Raw genomic sequence first — 20,027 nt, forward strand, 5'->3', positions numbered from 1 at the left:
GCTGTTCTTAAAAAAAATATTTAAGAAAAAGTGTCTATTTTCCCCAGATCTTGTGGGGGAATATTCATAACATGAAAGTTGATATTTCCCCCCATGGAGCATTTGCTTTAAATATACTTTATTTCTGTACAATCAAAATCTACAATCTGCCTCACAGTGATCATATGAAGTTTAATGCATTTATGTTACTACTTTGTGTTTTGTTTCTCAGATGGATAGTGTTACAGAAGTGCAAAGTATTAATATATTCAGCCATCTTTCAGATGAGATATTTGATCTAGGCCTATAACACTTTTTCCAAGTTGAGCAATGACATTCTGTCTGCTTAAATGTTTCCTCTATAGTTTCATATGAAAAAGATATTATTCTTTATTTAGACTCTTAAAAAACTATTATACAGTGTTGCTAGCGTAGGATGGCTACTAGGTTCAGCAGCCAAATGACAAACTCTGCTTATGGTGCAAAGAATTGTAGAGCCTATTAGACTGTATTTTGGGTGTAAGATGATAGTGACTAACTCAGCTGTTACTGACTTCTGTTTTACATTTACAGCTTCCTATGTGATTCATACAGAAACCATTAAACCTAAAATATCAAAACCATTTGGCAAAACAGAGGCAACCCTGGGTAATGGCCAGCACTTCACATTTTTAAACTTGATGCTGTCACTGCATTTCACCAGCCCATGCTCTCATTGCTTTGGATTTCTTCATTTTGTTTGCAGACGTTGTCTCTTGAGTGATGCTGAAAACTTTCACACCTTTTTCTGGAATACTTGACTCTTTGGTTTTTTTACAGACTCTAATTAAATTTCTTAAGGCCACAAACACCCTGCAGAACTGACTCTGTATCCATATGCAATTGTGTAACTGAGTATAAAATAATTCATGTCTTCTCCTCTTAAAACTAAGCATGAATGTAGCCAGCTAGACTCTATAGACTGGCTGCAGTTAACTTCTGACTCCTAAACAAACTAGCACAGGCTTTCGATGTGCAGCTAAATTAATATGTTGAAAATTACAGAATTGGCACATGCTCATTTTGCTTCAATGCACTGACAGGGCCTGTCTCCCTTGATCATTGCTATTCCTCACAACCTTGGCACTTAAACTTCAGTTTGTCTCTTTCAGCACCACATAAAGTGCGTCTCACTTCTGCAAGACCCAAGATATTTGATAAGCCACAGATCAGACCTGGTAATGACGTATTCTTTTAAAATGTCCTTATTTAATCAGCTTCACTTACTTTTAGCTGTATCTTTTAAGTGTTGCTGTGAAGTAGTTAGTATTTTCTTTTCTGTTGAGTAGGTCTGTTGATGTAGTCTTTCCATTGCTGATTTTATCTATTTTATTGAGAATTTTTTTGAATCAGATAAACTCTCAAAGAGCTGGTTTCTAATTTTTTTCCATTTGAAAGAGATGTTTCATTATTTCCAACTTGTCTAGAAGCTGTTGACACAGCTAATGCATAGCATAATCTAGAAAGTACCTTATAACACTGCTTAACCAACAGTAGTAACCAGGGCTCCTATATTCTCTGATAAATTCAGTTTACATTTCATGTCAGACTCCCAATTTCTGCAGTGCATTGTGCTAACTTCTGTGACACATTGAGCCGTTTCACAACACTGATTTTGAAGCAGAATTCCCTCTTGAAATAAATGCAGAGTTTTGCTTAAGAATTAGTGGCACAGTATGGTCCACTGAAATTTCTGCAGCATCTTCAAGTAAATTCAAAGACCAAGATTTTTATTTAATTAAATATGTAAATGGGTAATAGAAACAGTACATTATTTCTTCTGTGGTCCTTGTTGATGTTAAATTTAATACAAATACCAGTTTTAATTTTTTTTTAAATTACCCTAGAATTTCAATTTTCAACATGCTACACAGTTTTGTGAGAGCAGTTGGGACTTTGTTCACATAAATTTTTATTATTTGTTCAATGAGAGCTTGTATTGTGCCATCAAATTTTGCAACTGGTGGATTCTGCGGCCATTCTGTGAACGTGGAATAAAAGAATATAAAACCATACCCTGTTGGTAGTTTCCATTTTTAAAAAAGGTTTGCCTACTTTCAGATAAAGTGGTTTTTGAAGACACAATTTGTGGACTAAAATAGCATGGTTGTTTGTTTTTTTTAATCAAATGCATGAGCCATAATACCATTATTATGTCATTTCCTCTCTAACCAATAGGGAATTCAGTTTGCAGTGGCCTGGCTATCAGTGTTTTCTTTTTTTAATTTAAAAAAGATTTGAGCAATTTAGTATTATTGTCTCTGCAGCGCTAAACAAGACAACACCAGGACCTGGTAGAACAAAAACTGCTGGAGTGATGAAATGGGGTGGGACACCAACAGGTAATGCTTACAGATATGCTTTCTCTGCAATCTTTTTGAGTGTATCAGTAAAAAGCCAGGAGTATACCTGTTCAATCCATCTAGCTTTCTCTGAATTCATGTTTGAGCAAGTTTTACTTAATTATGGGAGTGAATTCTCTAACTGGAATACTGTAATTCATTTACTGTTTTCTGATCATGTTATGGTGCTTAGTTTATGCCTAACATGACTGAACATCACTATAAAAAGCATATATTTATTCCCTACTGTTTTATATGTGGTCCATTTATAGCTTCAAATTGAGCTAATTGGATGTTAACAAGAACTACAGTATAAGTACGGTCTTGGGGTTCCAAGCTGGGATCAAGTTCCCTGCCACTCTAAGGGTATGATGAGAAAACAGTTTCATGAACCACCACTGCCCTCAGCCATTTAATAATATTACTGTAGTTGTTTCAATCTTAATTGGTACTTGGAATGTCCTTTTGTAACTCAATAGGAAATGTCAGTGATGATGATGATAATGGTAAGCAATGGTAAAATGCATAAAGTAATGAAAAAGGTCTTATATGCTTGCATGGTAACCCAAAAAGATCAAAGACATTTTTGCAGATAAATTTCAAATGGAGTTGTTTAAACTAAGTATGCTATAATTCAATCACAGGAGATGATACAGCATCAAACTGTTTGTAAAATAAACTATACATAGGGATAACAGAAATTAAGTCTTACTTCTGAATCTGTGGTTTCACTTCTGCTTGAGTAGTTAGTAATCCAAAGTTTTCATGATCTAATGTTTGTTCATTGGCTTTGATGTGAAATGAGCTGAACATATTGGTCCATTTCCCAGCAAACAGGTTGTCTGCATTTCAGAAACCATTGTTTGCCAGACCCAGTGGCAAGTGATAACTGGGACAAGGAGACAGAACTATCCTGTCGCCTTTAAGGATGATCCTTTCAGGTCAAGGCTGAGACACATTGGCCATACACTGTGAGGACACTTGCACCATGATTGCCTGTGCTGTCCCAATTCTAAGAACTGATAGAGGCCTTCAGTCTCCAGTACTGTCAATCCATCAGTTTGCAGCAGGATGAAATTTTGGAGGGTAAAAAAGTGTTAGAACAGCATTCAAATTGAAGATCGGAAATTAGGGTTTATACCAGAGAAGTGCTGACAAATTCCCATATTGTAGTGAAACAACACACTTCGTTGCCACTAAAGAGAGAGAGAGAGAGACCCCATCTAAACAGCTTGAAGTAGCTAATGGGGTTGTGCAGGGAGTTGTCCATTTGCTGAAGCATCATTCAATAGAATGGCTGTAATGGACTTATTGTGCTCACTAGAAAGAGACTGAATAAGTGGCTGTGCTGCAGAATAAACTCTTCATCTTTTAGAATGATCACGTCTGTGCGCTATTTGGTTAGGGATCTGACTGTGATGGTGAATGTTAACCAAGATGTTTCGTTCTACGTTTCCAAACCTAAAAAATGTTGAGGGACTTTGAGTTGCCAAGCCCTAGGAAAATGTTAAGTGGCTTGCTTGCTAGAATTTATTTAATTGTATAAATGGTTGTGTGTCAGGGGGAATCCAGGGACCCAGGTGTTTCAAAAAGAATGCTTAGGAGCCTCTGGTCACCCTGTTTCCAATCAGTGTGGTTCATAAAGGATTCATTCCTACCTCAGTCATGTGAAGAATGTGGGTGGAAGTATCAACAGAGAGAGAGAAAGAAACTGGGTCTGATTCTTCGAAGGGAAATCAGGACCAGAGACCTTCAAAACTATAGTTGCCGTGATCTGTCTATAATTTTTATAATTCGTTTGGTGATTTTTATTTCTAATTATGAAAACTGGTAGAACCTTCTTAAGATCAGCATTAACATCCGAGACTGGTCTGGACTGTAGTCTTGGGCTGCTCTTTAAGCTTCACAATATGCATATGGCAACAGTACAAAAGCTAACTTTCCACCCTGCTGTTACTCACACCTTCTTGTCAACTGTTTGAAATGGGCCACCTAGATTACATTGAACTCATTAGCACTACAAAAGTGATTATTCCTCCCTTCTTGTCAACTGATGAGAATAGCCCACTTCCACCTTAATTGAATTAGCTCGTTAGCACTGACCCCCCCCCCCCCCCACTTGGTAAGGCAACTCCCATCTTTTCATATGCTGTGTATTTGTACCTCTCTACTGTATTTTCCCCTCCATGCATCTGATGAAGTGGGTTTTACCCCACGAAAGCTTATGCCCAAATAAGTTTGTTAGTCTCTACGGTGTCACAAGGACACTTCATTGTTTTTGCTGATACAGACTAACACGGCTACCACTCTGAAACCTGTCACCATTCTTACTGGAGCTGTTGAAATTCCAAATACCAGCTGAGAGAGTCATAGAAATGTAGAGTTAAAAGGGACCTTGAGAGGTCATCTAGTCAAGCCCCTCCCACACCGAGGCACTTCCAACTATACTTAGGCCATCCCTGACAGGTATTTGTCCAACCTGTTGTTAAAAACCTCCAGTGATGAGGATTCCACAACCTCCCTTTGAAACCTATTCCAGTACTTAATTATCCTTATTATTAGAAAGTTTTTCCTAATATCTAATCTAAACTTCCCTTGCTGCAGTTTAACCCATTACTACTTGTCCTCCTTCCAGTGGACATGGAGAACAATTGATCACCATCCTCTTTATAAGAATCCTTAACATATTTGAAGACTGTTGTCAGGTAGTCAGTCAGTCTTCTTTTGTCAAGGCTAAACATGCCCAATTTCTTCATATCTTTCTTAGTGTGATGCCCAAAGCTGGACACAATACTGCAGCCAAGGCCTCACCATTGCCAAGTAGAACAGGATGGTTATCTCCCACATCTTAGATATGAACACCAAAATTAGTCTTTTTCGCAACTGCATCACATTGTTGGCTCGTATTCTATTTGTGATCCACTATAATCTCCCAGATCCTTTTCAGCAGTATTATTGCCTAGCCAGTTATTCCCCCTTTTGTACTTGTGCAATTGATTTTTCCTTCCTAAGTATAGTACTTTTCATTTGTCTTCATTGAATTTCATCTTGCTGATTTCAGACCATTTCTCCAATTTGTCACAATAGTTTTGTATTTTAATCCTGTCCTCCAAAGTGCTTGTGACCCCCTCCCAGCTTGGTGTCATCTGCACATATTTTAAACAAACTCATCAAGTCATTTTCCAAATTATTAATTAAAATGTTTAATAGTATCGGACACAGGACCTTACTAGATACATCTTCCAAGTTTGACAGTGAACCACTGATAACTACTATTTGAATACAGTTTTTCAATCAGTTGTGCACCTACCTTATAGTAATTTCATTTAGACCACATTTCCCTAGTTTCCGTATGAAAATGTCATGTGGAACTGTGTCAAAAGCCTTATGAAAATCAATATATATCATGTCTACTGCTTCCCCCCATCCACTAGGCCAAAAGGAAATTAGGTTGATTTGGCATGATAGGTCTTGACAAATCTGTTACTTATCACCCTATTAACCTAAGGGTTTTAACAAATTGATTATTTAATCATTTGTTCCGGTATCATAGAATCATAGAATATCAGGGTTGGAAGGGACCTCAGGAGGTCATCTAGTCCAACCCCCTGCTCAAAGCAGAACCAATCCCCAACTAAATTATCCCAGTCAGGTCTTTGTCAAGCCTGACCTTAAAAATCTCTAAGGAAGGAGATTCAACCACCTCCCTAGGTAACCCATTCCAGTGCTTCACCACCCTCCTAGTGAAAAAGTTTTTCCTAATATCCAGCCTAAACCCCCCCCACTGCAACTTGAGACCATTACTCCTTGTTCTGTGATCTGCTACCACTGAGAACAGTCTAGAACCATTTGCATTGGAACCCCCTTTCAGGTAGTTGAAAGCAGCTATCAAATCCCCCCTCATTCTTCTCTTCTGCAGACTAAATAATCCAAGTTCCCTCAGCCTCTCCTCATAAGTCATGTGCTCCAGCCCCCTAATCATTTTTGTTGCCATCCGCTGGACTCTTTCCAATTTATCCACATCCTCCTTGTAGTGTGGGGCCCAAAACTGGACACAGTACTCCAGATGAGGCCTCACCAATGCCGAATAGAGGGGAATGATCACTTCCATCGATCTGCTGGCAACGCTCCTACTTATACAGCCCAAAATGCTGTTAGCCTTCTTGGCAACAATGGCACACTGTTGACTCATGTCCAGCTTCTTGTCCGCTGTAACCTCTCAGTCCTTTTCTGCAGAACTGCTGCCTAGCCATTCAGTCCCTAATCTGTAGCAGTGCATGGGATTCTTCCATCCTACGTGCAGGACTCTGCACTTGTCCTTGTTGAACCTTATCAGATTTCTTTCAGCCCAATCCTCTAATTTGTCTAGGTCCCTCTGTATCCTATCCCTACTCTCCAGCGTATTTACCACTCCTCCCAGTTTAGTGTCATCTGCAAACTTGCTGAGGGTGCAATCCACGCCATCCTCCAGATCATTAATGAAGATATTGAACAAAACTGGCCCCAGGACCGACCCTTGGGGCACTCCACTTGATACCGGCTGCCAACTAGACATGGAGCCATTGATCACTACCCTTTGAGCCCGACGATCTAGCCAGCTTTCTATCCACCTTATAGTCCATTCATCCAGCCCATACCTTTTTAACTTGCTGGCAGGAATACTGTGGGAGACTGTATCAAAAGCTTTGCTAAAGTCAAGGAATAACACTTTCTCCTCATCCATAGAGCCAGTTATCTTGTCATAGAAGGCAATTGGGTTAGTCAGGCATGACTTGCCCTTGGTGAATCCATGCTGACTGTTCCTGATCACTTTCTTTTCCTCTAAGTGCTTCAGAATTGATTCCTTGAGGACCTGCTCCATGATTTTTCCAGGGACTGAGGTGAGGCTGACTGGCTTGTAGTTCCCCGGATCCTCCTTCCCTTTTTTAAAGATGGGCTCTACATTAGCCTTTTTCTAGTCATCTGGGACCTCCCCCGATCGCCATGAGTTTTCAAAGATGATGGCCAATGGCTCTGCAATCACATCTGCCAACTCCTTTAGCACCCTCAGATGCAGTGCAGAACTTCCAGGTATTGAAATTCGGCTGACTGGTCTATAATTCCCTGGGTCCTCTTTGCTCCCTTTTATAAGATAGGTACTATGTTTGCCCTTCTGTAGTCTTCTGGGACCTCACCTGACCTCCAGGAGTTCTCAAAGATAATTCCTAACAGTTCTTAGATTGGTTCAGCTAGTTCCTTAAGTACCCTGGGTTGAATTTCATCAGGCCCTGCCTGATGAAACTCATCTAAATATTCTTCAACCTGTTCTTTTCCTAATCTGGTTGGTATTCCTTCCTTGCTTGTTGTTATAAATTATGTTACGCATCTGGTCATAATTAACCTCTTTAGTGAACATTGAAGCAAATTAAGCATTAAACGCCTTAGAGCCTGCTTGCTGTCATCAGTTGTTAGTGCTCCTTCCCAACTAAGTGATGGACCTGCTCTTTTCTTCATCCTTTTCTTGCTGCTGACATATGTATAGAACCTCTTCTTATTGCGCTTTATGTTCCTTGTTAGGTGTGACTCATTTCGTGCCTTAGCCTTTTTGATTTTGTCCCAACATTCTTGTGCTGTTCTTTTATATTCATCAGTAGCAATTTGTCCATGTTTCCACATTTTGTAGGATTCCTTTTTTATTTTAGGTCATTAAATTGCCGCTGATGGAGCCATTTTGGCCCCTAACTATTATTCCTGTTTTTCCTTCGCATTGGGATAATTTGCAATTTGGCCCTTAATATTGTCTCTTTTAGAAACTGCAGCTCTCCTGAATGCCTTTTTCCCTTAGATTTTCTTCCTATCGGACCTTATCTACCAGTTCTCTGAGTTTGTTAAAGTCTGGTTTTTTAAAGTCCATTATTCTTATTATGCTGTTCTTACTCTTTCCTTTCCTTAAAAACATGAAACCTATCATTTCCTAATTACTTTCAGCCAAATTGCTTTCTAACTTCAGATTTGTACCAATCCCTCCTTGTTAAATTAAATCTAAAATGCTACCCCTTGGTTACTTCCTCCACCTTCTGAAACAAGAAGTTGTCCCCAGTACAATCTAAGAACTTAACAGCAATTATGTTTTGCCATATTACTTTTCCAACAGATATCTGGGTAGTTAAAGTCCCCCATTACTACCAGGTCTTATGTTTTGGACATTTCTGTTGTTCTAGAAATGCATCATCCACCTCCTCCTCTTGATTTGGTTGTCTGTAGTAGACCTCTACCATGATATCATCCTGTGTTTTCTTCCCCCCTTTTATCTTTACACGGAGACTTTCAACAAGCCTGCTTCTCAGTTTTTTGTGGACCTCAGAACAACAATATATTCTTGATGTATAATGCAAGCACGTCCCTGCTGCCTGTCCTTCCTGAACAAACTATACCCCTCTACCAATATTTCAGTCATGAGATTTACCCCACCAAGTCTCAGTGATGCCAGTTAAGTCATAGTTTACCTTGTGTACCAAGATTTCCAGTTCTTCATATTTACTCCCTATACTGCTTGCATTTGTGTATAAACATCTAAGATGTTGAGCAGATGCCCCCATTAAATTCCCTCTTATTGATTCTTTGACCCTATTGTAATTTTCCATTTCCCCTCTAATATCTAGCCCTTTGTTGAGGTCACCTTTTGTGTCCTTCAGACAAATATGGACAAAAGCTAATTAAATCAGTAATATAAATATAGTAGTTTTATGTATTTAATATAGTTTTCTATATTAACTCTCTTTTCAAAGTACTATTTAAGTATTCTATAACTCACTGCATTTAAATGTGCAACATTTAGGCCACGATAGTTATTCTTGTAGTGCCAGTCGGGGCCTAAATGTTGCGTGTTTAAATGCAGTGCTTATACAGTTCTTAAATAGTACTTTATAAAGCCTTTAGACATTGCATAATTTTTCTCCCCTGAACAAGAGTGCAGTTACTGAAGAACCTTGGCTAGTCTGTCGTTCGAATTTTAGGTGGACTCTTCTTCTTTCTCCTTTCTTGCTGGTAGTGTTCTTGGACTGTGCTCCAGTTCTTCTTCGTCATTGACTTGTGGCATCAGTGCCAAGATATGCTGCCCCATGCAGAGTGTGGTTGGCAGCTGGAGGATCTAGATGCTAACCTGTGGAATGTGTTTTTCCAACAGCAGCATATGAGACTGTGCTGGCTTCCTGGCTGGCTTTTTTCGGACTTTTGGCTGGTTGCATTCTTGGCTCTGGTGCCAGGTGTTAAACTGACTGTGGGAATGGGACGCAGATGGCATCCTTTTGAATAACTTTTTTTTAATTCTCTTCCTAATGTGAGGCAACACTTTCTATAATTTTCTTTGAATTTGATTCCCTGCTTATTTGTCTTAACCTACAAAGCTTGTGCCATAATGGAAAAAGTGGTTTTCTTAATGCCTCATTTAGATTTATTTGATCCTGACAATTTAAAGCACTGCACAATGTACTAGCATGGTATATTTGTTGTTTTCAACAACTCTCCTACAAAGTAGCATTCTCCTTGTGCGGAACTGAACAGGCTGCTTCTCTCACAGTAGCCACCCACTGTATGTTCTGCCCTTTTCCCCCCACCTTTAAAGCTAGAGCTGTGTGCTCAGGCTCTACAGGTCTCAAGTGTTTAGGAAGTTTCATTAGTTGTTTCATAAACTCACCTCACCCCATCCTCTGGCAAAAGCCATTTATGTTATGGCAATAAAGTGAGATTTGGTCATCTTGTGGTATTTCTGCTATTGGGGTAGGGGATGCTAGATATTGTGTTATTCCAGGCTGCATGAGTGTTTCCAGGACGCATGATTAAAGTCAGAGAAAAATATAAATACACAAGCAAATACTGTCCGCCACACACATCCCTATTCAAAAGTTTGGGTGAATGTGCTGAGAAGAAATTCTCCTGATAAACCATTACACTAGACTGACAGATACCATGACAAACAGCATGCTGTTGGGTAGTCCAGATACCACTAAATCCTTGAAGTAATGAACAAAACCACACTGACTTGCAACTCTGAACTCCATTTAATCAGGCAACAGGGAAAACAGCAACCATGCCAGCGTTGTGGCTCTGTCAGCCTTTCTCCTGGAAACCCTGGATTTGTTTTTCCATGCTGCCTAATTAAATACCATTTAAGTTGTCATATAAGATTAGCTTTGTTTTCTTCAAGATGGCCTAATTTAGCTGTGTTTGGCATAGTGGGCAGTTCAATGGTTTTGTCAATGTGCCTACACATTCATTGTATTGATTATTTAGCTCTGGGATAGCATAGTAAACTAGAACATACTTCCCCTGTGTCTCATGGCGTGCAGCATATTTTTCTGTTTGAGACAGATATTGAACTGTGTGATCTTTACTCACACACAGACAGAGCCATCCCTTGGGTAGGGCAAATCGGGGCAACCGCTCCAGGCCCCGTGGGCTAGTGCGATTGCCTGGCGCAGTTGGTTCTGGGAGACATAGGCGAGGGAACTAGGCGTGCAGAGGATGCTGCAGCCCCTGCGGGCTCCCAGCTGCTGTCCCACGCAACCGGGACTCTGCCCAGCCACCGATGCAGAGGGGGGCCTCCAAGCCTGCGAGGGCTGATTTGTCCCGGGCCCCGCACCCTCTAGGGACAGCCCTGCACACAGACCCACCAATGGATCTCGTGCCTGAGCTGTAGCGCCATTCTGAGTCCTCTACTGTGTGAGAGTTAGTTAGCATATATCCATTGCTTTGATCATGTAAAGAGTTATTTCAGTGCTATCAATAATCTGAAAGTAGACTGCAGTCACATCAGTTATATGGGGTGGCTTTGAGAGGCAATGCAGTTCTGCGACAGGATACCAGACTAAGAATTAGGAGACCCGGGTTCTAATCCCAGCTCTGAAACTGATTAATTGTGTGACCTTGGGTGAGTCACTTGACACTTCGAAGCTCCAGTTTCCCTATCTGTAAAATGGGAGTAATCATTCTGAGCCACCTTTGTAGAGTGCTTTAAAATCTAAAGAATATGCATTGTCCAAACCCATCTCCTTTTATAACTAAATTAGAATTTGAGAGAAATCATACCTTCCTAAGTGTGAGGATTACTGGATGTCTGATTCCCTAAATAATGATAATTTACAGGAAGTTCAGTAGGTCAGCAAGAAATTTAAATACTGGGGAACGTGTGTGTGTGTATATATACATACACATATATACACACACACACGTTCCCCAGTATTTAAATGTATATGTGTGTGTGTGTGTGTGTGTATGTGTATGTATATATATATATATATATATATATATATATATATATATCAGTTAATCTGGAAAATGAAATGCATCATTTGTTAATTGTCTAAGAGTAAAATTATGGTGTGTGTGAGTATAACTTTAGATATATAATATAATCAGAAAGTATTGAGCACTACGAGAACCAGCAGAATGTCAAGTGAGTAACAGATCTATCTCCTGTTTGGGCAACGAACATAGACACAGAGTTTTCTTTGGGGATATTGTCAGTAAATTTTAGTTTTATTAATTTCAAATATTGAAATTCTGAGATTGTGAAGTTGCTTTTTTAGTTCAAACTACCCAAACTATGCAGGAACCCACTGGCAAAAGATGAGAAAGCAGGTGAGAACTTGAGGATGGAGACGGGATTTTTCAAGAACTAAACAGGAAAGCCAACCTGTGGAAAGTATGGATATTGGCTGAATAGATCATATCCAGTTGTGCCTTGGAAGTTTTTATTGAAAATTAGGTATGACTAACCAACACTGAGGGTCTAATTGTATTTTTTTAGTCACTAAATCCTTTTTGGGATGTAAAGATGGAGGCATGCAGCAGTGGGAGTAGCCAGAAGAATTCTATTTGACTCATTCACTCTCAGATGTCACCACGCTCTATACTTGCATGGGAAACAGGCCTGAGAACACAAAACCCAGATGTGGATTTTGAACTTCCTGAAGTTCAGAGTTAATTGGATTCAGCGTTTTTTGGTTTGAGCCATTTCCAGTTTGTGGATCTGTATGTGGCTGAGTGGCAGTGTGACTCAGTGTGGAGGACTGAAGTCAGGTGGGGTCATTCTTAATGAAATACACTGAAGAACTGAAGATGAGTATATTGTTCTTCTCCTAACTCTCCTGGCAGCTGCTCTTCTCTCTCCTCAGAAGAAAGAGGCTCCTCTTACAGTTCCTCATGACCTCTGCCCCCGCCCCCACCCCCGTTCCAGTGCCACTGCTTCCTCCATACCAGTTCCCTCTGCTCCTTCAAAAAAGTGCTAAAGTGGTACGTAGACCTTGTGTCGCCCCTCTGCATAGGGATGAATTTCACCCTAAAGTAGTGGCTAAGTAAAGATTAGACAGTGGAGAAAATTGCCATGGTTTTTGCAGAGACTAGATTTGTTGTTGTTGCATGCGTTGTTACCAAACACATTATACATTAGCAGAAGATGTTTATAATCATATTAGTTCTTGAGAACAAGTGTTCTGAAGAAGGGTCTTTTTAGCCTGAAAGCATAGAATTTTATTTATCCAATAAAATGTGTTACATTCTCTTTTTATTTATATTGTAACAAAGTTCCTCCTCTGCCTTGGTGGGTCCTGCTCTTATTGGCGGATTTGCTCGTCTCAGAGATTCACAGCAGCCCTCAGTTTAGCCACTTTTGCCAGTGGCTCAAACCTGCCATTCACTCAGCTAACCTCATCACTGGCCAGCATGGGGAAAATGAATTGATTGGAATTTAAATTGATAGTTATTCGACTCTGGTTTTCATTTTCATATAGTGTGCTATATTAATTTAGTTGATTTCTTTGAAATGTTATCCAAATTAAGTTTAAGTAAACAATGTTCTGAGTCATTTGGAAAGTAAATTGTGATAAAACTTTGTTGTGATTGTTTTTAATGTAACATACTGAGCACAGTAAGGAGAATTCTACAGATGGTTTTTCCACAAATGTGACAAAATTGCAGTGAATCTCCTCATTTTACCAACATTAGCCATTGTGCAGCCAATGGGATATGTAAATGTACCTTCATTTTGTTAGGGGAATGCATTTTAAGATTAGTCTACATGTGTCTTAATTGTCAGTATGTAAAACGGTTATACCAAAAATAGTTATGTACCGAGAATAGTTATGTAGATCTTTATAGTGCCACTCAACTTTGGGTTTTTTAAAATCTGTTTACATTACTTGTAAGTAGGACAGTCCTTTATATACAAACTGAATTTTACCCACATTTTTCCTTCAGTAGTCCAAATATGGTCTGTTTGGTTCAGTGTATCTCCAGTGGTTCCGTACTGGGGATGAACAGTCAGTCTGTTCTAGGAGGAAAAAAGAGCTGGCCCTCTACAAGAGTCAGTACATTTAATTTATGTATTGAAAAAGGAAAAAAGCTTTTTCTCTATCATGTTGAGCCCTAGCTTTTCTTGAGTAACCATGGAATCTCACTGCTGTTACCCAGCCCTTGCTCTCACTACCCCTTTGCCCCCATTATTGTGCTGTGTCTAAAATTAGATTTCCATCTCTTTGGGGCCAGAGCCAATATCTTCTTACTTGCACTAGAAGGCAACTAGCATACTTTGAGGTTCAATAAATATGACAACAATGAACGATAGGTGTATGTTATGAGGCTCATATTTGTTTTAGCTAGAGTTTGAAAATGAGTTTTATGTATGTGTTTTGTCATGTATACATTTACTTTATTTTCTTTTATTTCACAGGTGACAAAGAAACAGTTCAGGATTTAACCAAATTTCTTATGGGCTCAAACGTATCACTGGAATCCAATATGACAAAGAAAAAGACAGATTCCGGTAAGATTAATTATGAAGACCCTGTCACAGTTCCTCATAAATGATGTTTGTGATAAAATTGCCCTTTTAGATGACAAAAAACAAAACAAAACACATTATGTCTACTGAAGTAGATAAAATAGGATCTCTCATTTCTCATCAGAAAAATATGTCCTCATGGCTCGGGAGATTGGTGACAGAATAAAGAAATTTACACTTCTAGATCATCAGTTCATATCCAGCCCAGGTTGCTGGGGACCAAATGTTGTTACCATCTGATGGTGGTTTGACAACCTATGTGGTGACCAATTCCTAGTGGTCAAGAAGCCACATTACAAAAACAAAAAGAAAAGGAGTACTTGTGGCACCTTAGAGACTAACCAATTTATTTGAGCATAAGCTTTCGTGAGCTACAGCTCACTTGCATCCGATGAAGTGAGCTGTAGCTCACGAAAGCTTATGCTCAGATAAATTGGTTAGTCTCTAAGGTGCCACACGTCCTCCTTTTCTTTTTGAAAATACAGACTAACACGGCTGTTACTCTGAAACATTACAAAAACACCATCACAATTGGTACTGATTGGCACTCTTGTTGGATGTCTCAGGAGAGACCCAAGGATGGAATGGGTCCAAATGAAACTAAATTACCATCTAACCCATAAGGATACACTCTACAGGCTAAGATTGAGGACAATTAGCAAGGCAATACAAGGAAGCTTGCACTTCCTCTGTATGTGCTGTATCTGTGTCCAGGGCTCTCAATTTGGCAATTTTCACAAGAATTAAATTCCCATGAACATTCTAAGTTTTTTTAAAGCATTCATATTGTCAAAATAATAAAACAATCACTCTGTTCATGCTTTAATGGAGTTTTTTGTGGCCCACAAATTACTTTTTATCTAGCTAACTGTATTCCAATAAGCTTATTAGGAATTGCATGCTTTTAAGGAAAAGGAATATATACATGGTATCATTCTGCCTTCATTATAAGAACCCACACTAACTGCTACTGTGGCGTTTCTGTTCACTAGCATTTAATCTGAAAAAAATTAGCATCTCTCTGAAGCTGTGCATGAATTGACTTTTATGCTCTTACTGAAGTTTTTGAAAGGCTTTTCCTTTTGAATCCTGTCTGATGTTAAAACTTCAAAGAATGCATGCAAAGAAAAGCCTCCTAAATTAATTATAAACTGTGCTGTGTTCGTAATCCCTAGATAGAACACTGGCACTTAATTTACTTGGGTAAATAAAGAGAAACAGGGCTTACGGTTGAGATTTGGCATTTCAGTCCCTTAAAGTTTATTCAGTCTAAAAATTGTACTTAGCAAGGATTAAGTCAATATGATAAACTGTTAGTAGTAGTAGCTTCATCCCAGCAGTAAGGTAAAGCCAAGGATGGCTATCAGTTTTAATTGACTAGTCCACTTTTTCTGAACTTAGGTAAGTAGTATGTATTTAAGTAGATCCCTTCTGGGATTTGAAGAGTTTGAAAGGACATATTATACATATGATTTCTGAAGAATACTACATCTGCTGTTATTCATTTTGGTACATTATATATTTAATGGTAAGCCTTTAGAGCTTTGAAGTACGTCAATACTTTGAACTGCAGTCAAAATAGACTATTGGATATACGCTGTTTTCTCATTTTCTTAAATAAGAGTGGACTGTCATTTAATTTTTTAGTTCAGTACTATTCATGAAGCCTACCTACATAAAAATTCAAAGATAAATCAGAACTCGGAATACATTAGCATAAACATGGCTTCACTTTTAATACACTTTATTTAATCATTTAGGTTTCTGAAACAAAATGGTGCATTTCCAAAAATCTAGAAGCCCTGCCACTAGTGCCTTTTAAATAAGGTATAGGCAAAATAAGTTGGAATATGCAGGTTATTTTGAGCTTGTTACGCTGTGCAGAAATTTTTTGAGCAGTTGAACATCCTCAGTTTTCGTTGAAGTCAGTGGGAGTTGAGGGGACAGAGTACCTTGAAAATTCATGTCATTGAGAAGAAATGAGCCCCTAATAGTTTGCATGGAACTGAGTTCATTAAAAATGTATGAGATATTCCCTAAAGCGATATTCTTTGTAACTGATTACAAATGGTAAATAAAATGATGTAGATTTGGTGGTGTTATGGAAATTCCACAAACTGTGCAAGAACGTCACGGGGTGAATGCTTTGTGAGTTGGTGCTCAAGTCCAAAATGAAAGAAGAATAAAGAAAAAGTGGAGGAGCTGTCTGTCTAGCTTAGGCATTTCTAAATGTTACCCCAAATTAATGTGGAATCCATGTCCTATCCCTCTTACTACATTTATAAATCTGTGTATGCTTCTTAGGGTATGAAATACTGCATGCAACCAGTATTACATCAACAGCCAACAGTGTCATTGACACTGGCAGCATTATGAGTGTTATCTTACCCTTGAATAGTTTCTCCTGTTAGACACAAGCAGTCTTCTTTTTAACGTAAATCAGCATATCTCCTCTAACCTTATGGACTCTCTCTTTTAAAAAACAGACATGTTTAAACTAGGGCCATCAAACAATTTAAAAAAATAATCGTGATTAATCACACTGTTAAACAATAATACAATACCATTTATTTAAATATTTTTGGATGTTTTCTATATTTTCAAATATATTGATTACAATTACAACCCAGAATACAAAGTTACAGTTCTCACTTTATATTTATTTTTGATTACAAGTATTTGCACTGTAAAAAAACAAAAGTATTTTTCAGTTCACCTCATACAAGTACTGTAGTGCAATCTCTTTATCATAAAAGTTTGACTTACAAATGTAAAATTTTGTACAAAAAAACTGCATTCAAAAATAAAACAATGTAAAATTTTAGAGCCTGCAAGTCCACTCAGTCCTACTTATTCAGCCAATCGCTAAAACAAACAAGTTTGTTTACATTTGCTGCAGATAATGCTGCCCGCTTCTTGTTTACAATGTCACCTGAAAGTGAGAACAGATGTTCGCATGGCACTGTTATAGCCGGCATCGCAAGATATGTATGTGCCAGATATGCAGGCACATAAGTAAGTAAGGCGGTGTGGGCCGGTACGGCATACCGGGGGAAAATGGCCGCCTGTACCGGCCCCTACCACTGACTTTAAAGTGCTGCCGTGGCAGCGCTTGAACATCGCTGCTCCTTTTGCAACCCCCTGTCAGCGGCCTTGCCAGGTCCCTACCGCCAGGGCTGCCAACGGGGGGGGGGGGGGGGGGGGGGCGCAAAAGGGGCAGCAACGTTAAAGTGCTGCCGCTTTAACATCCCTACCCCTTTTGGGCCCCCCACCCCCGGGCCACCAACGGGGATGGGGGGGGCAAAAGGAGCAGCTACCCCGGGGCCCGCGATTTTAAAGGGCCCGGGTTGGAGCCCTGGGTAGCGCAAGCGGGCTGGCTGGGGGACCCTGACCCCCCCCCACCCCCAGCCCCGTCCCTTCTGCCTGGGCCCATACCGGTAAGAGACACACGTTTTACTTTCACCCCTGCAGATATGCTAAAGAGTCATATGTCCCTTCATGCTTCAACCACCATTCCAGGAGACATGCCTCCATGCCGATGACGGGTTCTGCTCGATAACCATCCAAAGCAGAGCCGACCGACACATGTTCATTTTCGTTATCTGAGTCAGATGCCACCATCAGAAGGGTGATTTTCTTTTTTGGTGGTTCAGGTTCTGTAGTTTCTGCATCGGAGTGTTGCTCTTTTAAGACTTCTGGAAGCATGCTCCACACCTCGTCCCTCTCAGATTTTGGACTGTACTTCAGATTCTTAAACCTTGGGTCGGTTAGAAATCTCACATTGGTACCTTCTTTGCGTTTTGTGAAATCTACAGTAAAAGTGTTCTTAAAATGAACATGTGCTGGATCACCCTCCGAGACTGCTGTAACATGAAATATATGTAAGAATGCGGGTAAAACAGAGCAGGGGACATACAATTCTCCCCCAAGGAGTTCAGTCACTAATTTAATTAACGCATTATTTTTTTAACGAGCATCATCAGCATGGAAGCATGTCCTCTGGAATGGTGGCCAAAGCATGAAGGGCTATATGATTGTTTAGCATATTTGGCACGTAAATACCTTGCAGTGCCAGCTACAAAAGTGCCATGCGAATGCCTGTTCTCATTTTCTGGTGACACTGTAAATAAGAAACAGGCAGCAGTATCTCCCGTAAATGTAAACAGACTTGTTTGTCTTTGTGATTGGCTGAACAAGAAGTAGGACTGAGTGAAGTTGTAGGCTCTGAAGTTTTACATTGTTTTGTTTTTGCGTGCTGTTATGTAACAAAAAAAATCTACATTTGTAAGTTGCACTTTCATGACAGAGATTGCACTACAGTACTTGTATGAGGTGAATTGAAAAATACTATTTCTTTTGTTTTTTTACAGTGCAAATATTTGTAATAAAAAATATACACTTCGATTTTGATTACAACGCAGAATACAACATATATGAAAATGTAGAAAATCATCCAAAATATTTAATCAATTTCAATTGGTATTCTATTGTTTAACAGTGCACTTAAAACTGATTAACTGTGATTAATTTTTTTAACAGTGATTCATTTTTTTGAGTTAAACACGTGAGTTAACTGCAATTAATCGACAACCTTAGTTTAAACATGGATAATAGAAGAAAAGTCTCTCTACTTAGATTTGATTTCTCCTGTTTTCCAAGGTATTGGTCAGTTGTGATTCATACTTACATTATCTTTTTCTAAGACACCTCTTCAAAACTCATACAGTGTACTATAAATGTCTGAAAAATGCATTCTTCTCACTGGGTATTGAGATAGCTTTTCCTGTAGGAATGATGTGTATTAGTATTATCAGTTCAGAGGTGGTAACATCTGGTTGATCAGCATAACTGGTTAGGCTCTCTGTTGAAGCAGTTTTGCCGTTCTGATAAGTAAAACCAGCCAGTATTTTGTATGAAATTGTCACCAGCTGTAGTTGAAGAAACTGAATCAGCTATTGGTTATTTTATTATTTTTAAAAAATTGATATGTCACTGCAAATTTAAACAGTAGTTTACACACATAGCAATTTCTTCCCCCTTAGGATTGCATATTTTTTTTAAGACTATGCATGGGGCTATACATTTTTACCCCTGAGGCATTCTGCACCAAAAAAATTAAAAATTCTGGCACAATTTTAAAATTCTGCAAATGTTATTTGTCAAATAAATGTGGAGATTCCAGCATGGCATGGGGGAGCACAGGCCACTGGCTGCACAGAGGTGGGAGATCACTGTGCAGCTCCCACTCAGGATATGGACTCGGTGAGGCTGCACCCAACCCTGACACAGCGCAAGGACTGGGTCTGACCCAGAAACACCCCAGGGCCCTGCCTCTCCATGCCAGGTGCACCAGGTGTGAACAGGCAGGCTCAGCAATGCAGGATCCAAGTGTGGAGGGCAATCTGGGTGTGGGCAGTTCAGTGTGGGATCTGGATGCACAGGGGTTTGTTGGGGGTTCTGGTACAATGGTAATGGGATTCTGCAGGGAGGTCCGGGGTGGCTGGGGCTCAGCAAGGGGGGTCTGGGGCGGGGGGGAACAGAGCTCGGCAGGGGGGTCTGGGGGGGGGGGGGTTCCAGATGCTGGGGGAGCGGGGCTCAATGGGGTGGGGACCATGTGCAGCTGGTTGGGGCTCGATAGGACGGGGATCCGGGTGCAGGTGGCTTGTTGGGGTGGTCCAGGTGCAGGGGGAGTGGGGCTTGTTGGGGGGGGCGTTCTGGGTGCAGTCAGAGATGTGAGACTCGGCGGGAGGGCCTGGGTATGAGGAGGTCTGGATGCACAGGGGTTGGGTAGATGGGGGAGCAGCTCCCTGTACAGTGATCTCTCCCCCTGCAGCTGAGGAGCAAGGGGG

At 39.9% G+C, this 20,027-nt stretch overlaps 1 protein-coding gene across 24 annotated transcripts in view; it reads left to right on the forward strand.

Moving 5' to 3' along the window:
* Positions 1-20,027, forward strand: part of LOC102940233 (ABI family member 3 binding protein) — a 377,733-nt gene that overhangs the window by 304,691 nt on the left and 53,015 nt on the right. For 23 of the 24 annotated variants that reach the window (XM_043538550.1, XM_043538551.1, XM_043538552.1 and 20 more), the window contains 4 exons: positions 553-627; positions 1,131-1,196; positions 2,286-2,360; positions 14,068-14,160. In XM_043538550.1, the coding sequence (XP_043394485.1) occupies positions 553-627; positions 1,131-1,196; positions 2,286-2,360; positions 14,068-14,160 (309 nt within the window). The remainder of the gene's footprint in view (positions 1-552; positions 628-1,130; positions 1,197-2,285; positions 2,361-14,067; positions 14,161-20,027) is intronic. The other variant, XM_043538568.1, reaches the window with a different exon arrangement.

The sequence above is a fragment of the Chelonia mydas genome, chromosome 1, assembly GCF_015237465.2.
Source record: "Chelonia mydas isolate rCheMyd1 chromosome 1, rCheMyd1.pri.v2, whole genome shotgun sequence".
NCBI lineage: Eukaryota > Metazoa > Chordata > Testudines > Cheloniidae > Chelonia > Chelonia mydas.